Here is a 6,000-nt window from a genome sequence, read left to right as displayed (position 1 = left end):
TATTATTATTATTATTATTATTATTATTACTATTATTATCATCATTATTATTATCATTATATTATCATTATTACTATCATTACTGTTATCATTGTTATTATCATTAACATTATCATTATCATTATTATCATCATTATCATTGCTATTATTATTATCATTATTATTATTATTATTATTATTATTATTATTATTATTATTATTATGATTATTATCATTATCATTATTATTACTGTCATCATTATCATCATTATTTTTATCATTATCATTACTATCATTATTGTCATTACCATTACCTTATCATTATCATTATCATTACTACTACTAATATCATTATTATTATCATTATCATCATTATCATTAATGTTATCATTATTATCATGATTGTCATTACCATTATTTTATTATCATTATTATTATTATTATCACTACTAATATCATTATTACTATTATCATTATCATTAATGTCATCATTATCATAATTGCCATTACCCTTATTTTATTATCATTATTATTATCATTATTACTATTATCATCATTATCATTATTATTATCATTATCATTATTACTATTATTATTATCATCATTATCATTATTATTATCATTATCATTATTACTATTATTATTATCATCATTATCATAATTATCGTTATCATAATTATTATTACTAATATCATCATCATTATTAGTAATGATAAATGATGTGTTCGTCAACTGTGGCACGGAGGAACCACAAGCTTGGAGCTACACGTCCCCTCCCGCCTGTGTCTCACCACCACCACAGTGTATGTATCACTTGGCACATGAGTTTCATCATGCCACGTTCACCCTCGGGTCTAGGGAGCCACAGTTCTTGCTGGCGACCACAGTGGACACCTGGTGGCTGGACGCCCCAGTGTTTGTCGTCGTGATCTGCCCACGACCAGCATCTCTCTGTTGTACACAATGGAATAACAAAGGATGTCACACAGCGACCGACCAATGGGTCTCATCGAGGCTGTATGTGATAAGTGGATGAGATATGGCAGTTTATAAATCAGTGTGGTATGAGCCGAAAGACATAGACATTTGAGATAGAAAGATACTGTCAACTTCTCATTTAATGTAAGTAATGTCACTCGTGGATATGACGTGACATATTAAACAAGTTTCTGCTCTGGCCTATCTATAGTACTGCTTTTAGTCGATATATTCAGCAGTTTTGGTACAATTTGACGTCGCAATGAAGCGTCCGTCGTAATGAACAGTGAGGGGGAGGTGTGGTGTCGGGCTGTGTGTGTGTGGGAGGAGGCCAGGTATCGTACCGTAGTGTCGGGGTAAACTTGTAGCCTCGTTATTGCCAGTGTGGAGTTCCGACAGTGTCGTCAGGGGTGTGGCGAGGGTGTATCCAGGTGGGAGGACACCACTCACATCGTAATGGTATGTGTAGCAGCTGCTCCTCTCTTCCTCTTACCCAGGCTGCACCTCCCACGTCTCGCCCGTCGTGGCTGTGTGGTGGTGGTGGAGGAGGAGGAGGCAGGAGGAGCAGCGAGCGGTGCCAGCATCACTGGGTCGGGTGTGCGCCGACTCAGCACGGGTCCGAGCCAAGCCGGGAGGCAGGCCAGTCTCCAGCTGATCATGGTTGTGTCTCAGGATTCGGTGGACGCCGCCTCGAAATTCGCCTCCAAACTCGCTAGGTTCGAGCTTCTCAGGTGAGTGGGGCTGGAGGGTGAGGTGCGGCGGGTGGTGTGGCTGGGGACTACGGCTGCTGGAGGCCGCAGGAGCCGTGCCAGCCAGGGATTTATCGTCATTTATGGGATTTATTACTACTACTACCACGACTTGTAGCACTCAGTCGAATGTTCTGTGAATTTCGTGAGATCTTTGCGAGATACAGAGAGGACCCCGTGCCGGCTCCCCTAGACATGACAACATCATCAAACGTCCTTGTCAACGTGTTATAAATCCCCCCCGTAGTAACTCATCCCCGGAGACTACCCTCCGACCGCTGATGGGGTGTAGGTGACGCCGTAGTCCTGGCCGTGTCCACCCACACGAACGCAGTACTGGCGGGTGAAAATGAACGTTTGTTGTGTTGGTCGAGTGTTAACAGGTGGCGAGGCTGCTGGTGTGTCCTGCCCTCACCCCGGGGCCTGGGACGGTCCCTGGAGTGTCCTGCCCTCACCCCGGGGCCTGGGACGGTCCCTGGTGTGTCCTGCCCTCACCCCGGGGCCTGGGACGGTCCCTGGAGTGTCCTGCCCTCACCCCGGGGCCTGGGACGGTCCCTGGTGTGTCCTGCCCTCACCCCGAGTCCTGGGACGGTCCATGGTGTGTCCTGCCATCACCCCGGGGCCTGGGACGGTCCATGGTGTGTCCTGCCATCACCCCGGGGCCTGGCGTGTCCTGCCCTCACTCTGGTGTGTCCTTTCTATCACCCCGTGGCAAAAAACCGTCCCCAGTGTGTCATCTCCGCACCCCGTGGTCTGGGACCGTCCCTCGTGTGTCCTGTCCTCACTCTGGGGACTGTCCCTGTGTGTCCTGCCCTCACCCAGTGTCTTGGGACAGTCCCGAGTGTGTCCTACAAAGGAATTCAAACAGCAGCAGACCACCGAGTCCCTTCGAGGTTGTATGTGTTAGTGGAAGAAATACGATACTTACAACATAGACCAGTGTGGTCAGCGTGGCCAGACATGCATATTCAAGACGGAAAATCACGCTCACCTTTTCAGTAACAAAGGAGGCGAGAATATTGTCAGTCATGGATTTTAAGCGGAGTATGAATCAAGTACATTGCCTCACGCGAGGTAGAAGCGTTGGCCCACCACTCTGTATCCAATACTATGAGTGAAATCAGACGAATCGGTTCCCTGAGTAGCTCATCAGATCAAGATTATCGAAGCCTTTGATATAATCTATAATCTATAATGCCCGTATTAGATCAACCCATCAACTTCTCTTTTTTTTCCTCTCAAATTAAATAGATTCAAGTCGTTGAGTCGGCTCCCATAGGATCTGTTTCTCAGTCCGTGAAACGTCTTTAGTGGATCGTCTCCAGCAGCTACGCCCTGCAACATAGGGACGCCCTAGTGACTTGTAAGGAGTGAGGCTAATTTCCCAGGACTGTAACCCGACCTATGACTCCAAGAATTTTTTCTTCGTCCTCGTAACTGCGTCTGCGCAGTGTTTCCTAGGCTTTAGGTCAACGGAGATCATTACACGCAAGCCTTTTTCCCCCCTCATTTACCTTTCGCTGTTCAAGTTGATTCACATCGTAGCTTGCGTTTTCATTACCATTTTGGATATGTAGAACTTTGCACTTATCGATATGTTAAAGTTCAGGTCCACCTGAGCCTTGGCCATCAGTTTGTCTATGTCAGTTTGAGGCTGCAGACGTTCAATTGCTGCTGTAGATTTATCTCCAACTTAGCATCGTATGCGAGTGTCATAACCTTACAATACGGTCCATCAACAATATCATTAACATACATGAGAAAGAGAACCGGTCCAAAGATTGATCCCTGTGGCACACATCTTCTTACGGCCAACCGTTTTGAGGCTTGGCCCATGAACTACAACTCTTTGTTTAGGACCAGTGAACCAATTTCGTCACCACTGAAGTCCAACCCTATTTTCTACTAAGTGATTTAACCTACCTTAGTAATCTTTGATGTGGAAGTTTATCGAATGCTTTTTGAAAATCTAGATTAATGACATCAGCTGCTTTGCTTTCATCATATTTGTTGATTGTATCATAGAATTGTCAAGCAAATCTATCAGACATGAGAGATAACGTCATAAAACTGTGTTGAGTATCGTTTATTAAGTGGTGGTCATCTAAAATGGTATACAATCATAATTCCAATGATGGTCTCCATAACTTTACCAGCCACAGACGGTAATTTTTGGACGGTGAAATATACTACCTCTCTTGAAAGTGGGTGTTGCATTAGCAAGCTTCCTCAAGAACTTTCCACGTAGTGAGTGACTTATTAAAGCGAGCAGTCAAGAGTTTATCTATCTCCTTTTTCTCCTTTTTCATTGACTTTGGATAAGACTTATCTTGGCGCGCTGTTTCATCTATTTTCCCTCCGTTTTGTGATGATAGTGTATCTTCACTTCTGATGTCCATGCGTCGCAAAATGTCTTCCTCTCTTCCCAGTGGAGATGAATTTGGGACATGAGCTATATCTTCAGCCGTAAGCACAGATGCAGAAAAAAATCATTTGAAACTGTTGCCATGTCTTCATTGTCGTACATCAAATCACCATTTTCAGTTATCACTGGACCAGATGAGTGAGAGTAATAACTCTTGCTTCTGTCTTAACTATAATAACCTCTTCGGGATTTCTTTTGCTATTTTCAGCAACATACGTTTCATACTGACGTTTACGTTGACACACAAGTCTCTTAGTTTCTCTAAGCAAACTGACATAATTTGCTTTATAATGTTGGTTACTGGCCTCTTTGACCTTCTTATGTGCTGCTTTCTTAAAAGACACTTCTCTGTCATAGTTCCACTATTTCGGCTCCGCATTGGAAAACAATCGTCTGCTACGCGTTGCCACAACTGTTCCTTCCACTGCTTTGAACGTGTTTCTGAAGCACCCCCCCCCCCCCGAGCTACTATGTCCATATCGCTTTCATTAATATCATCCCATGCCAGATATAGAATCAGGTATATCTTCCGCGACGCTCATGTTGGTCAGCATTATAGGCAATGCTGAAAGTTAACTCATTAATAATGTGACCGTGATCACGTGTGCAAACTTTTACTCCGACTTCATCAGTGCTAACTGGTGTGTCCTCTCCTCAGCCTATGATGGTTCCTGGTGTGTCCTCTCCTCAGCCTATGATGGTTCCTGGTGTGTCCTCTCCTCACCCTATGATGTTTCTTGGTGTGTCCTTTCCCTAAACTGGGATGGTTCCTGGTGCATTCTGTCCTCAAACTGGGACTGTCCCTGGCGTGTCCTGCCCTCATCCCGTGTCTTGGGACAGTACCCTTTGGTATCCTACCTACCCTCACCCCCTGGCCAAGGCCCGTCCCTGGTATGTCCTCCCCTTACCCCATGTTTTGGGACCATCCTTGGTGTTTCCAGGTCTCACTCCTGTGTGTCCTGTTTTCGCCAAGGAATTGATCCCTAGTGTGCTCCGTCCTCACCATGGGTCCCTTCCTAGTGTGCTCCGTCTTCACCCTGGGTCCCTCCCTGATGTGCTCCGTCCTCACCCTGGGTCCCTTCCTGCTTTACCCTCACCCTGGGACCTAGGATTGAATCTAGTGTGTCTTGACATCACCCCGCGTCCTGGGACCGTCCCAGCTGTGTCCTGCCCTCACCCTGTGACCTAGACTCGTCCATGGTGTATCCTGCCCTCACCCTGTGACCTAGACTCGTCCGTGGTGTGTCCTGCCCACACCCTGTGACCTAGAATCGTCCGTGGCGTGTCCTGCCCTCACCCTGTGACCTAGACTCGTCCGTGGTGTGTCCTGCCCTCACCCTGTGACCTAGAATCGTCCGTGGCGTGTCCTGCCCTCACCCTGTGACCTAGACTCGTCCGTGGTGTGTCCTGCCCTCACCCTGTCACCTAGAATCGTCCGTGGCGTGTCCTGCCCTCACCTTGTGACCTAGAATCGTGCGTGGTGTGTCCTGCCCTCACCCTGTGACCTAGAATCGTCCGTGGTGTGTCCTGCCCTCACCCTGTGATCTAGAATCGTCCGTGGCGTGTCCTGCCCTCACCCTGTGACCTAGAATCGTCCGTGGTGTGTCCTGCCCTCACCCTGTGACCTAGAATCGTCCGTGGTGTGTCCTGCCCTCACCCCGTGGCCTGGGACCGCCCCCCAAGCTCCTCACCTCGTGACTCACTCTTGTGTGTTTACATCCGTCCATCGTCGACCTTCACACACTTTATCGATCACAGACATGCGATAATAAATAGCCTCAGAGTGGTCGGAATAGCCTTGGACCCTCCGGTGCTTGGCGAACCTTTACCTCACCTTGACCAGTGGAGAGCAGACTCGTCGTATGGTCT

At 46.8% G+C, this 6,000-nt stretch overlaps 1 protein-coding gene across 1 annotated transcript in view; it reads left to right on the top strand.

Moving 5' to 3' along the window:
- The first annotated feature begins 987 nt into the window (after positions 1-987).
- LOC139750378 (uncharacterized) overlaps positions 988-6,000 on the top strand; it is a 470,005-nt gene continuing 464,992 nt past the window's right edge. Inside the window, exon 1 of the mRNA XM_071665107.1 lies at positions 988-1,688. Coding sequence (XP_071521208.1) covers positions 1,414-1,688 — 275 coding nt within the window. The 5' untranslated portion in view covers positions 988-1,413. The remainder of the gene's footprint in view (positions 1,689-6,000) is intronic.

The sequence above is a fragment of the Panulirus ornatus genome, chromosome 9 (genome assembly GCF_036320965.1).
Source record: "Panulirus ornatus isolate Po-2019 chromosome 9, ASM3632096v1, whole genome shotgun sequence".
Classification (NCBI taxonomy): Eukaryota; Metazoa; Arthropoda; class Malacostraca; order Decapoda; family Palinuridae; genus Panulirus; species Panulirus ornatus.
This window is presented reverse-complemented; position numbering and strand designations above follow the sequence as displayed.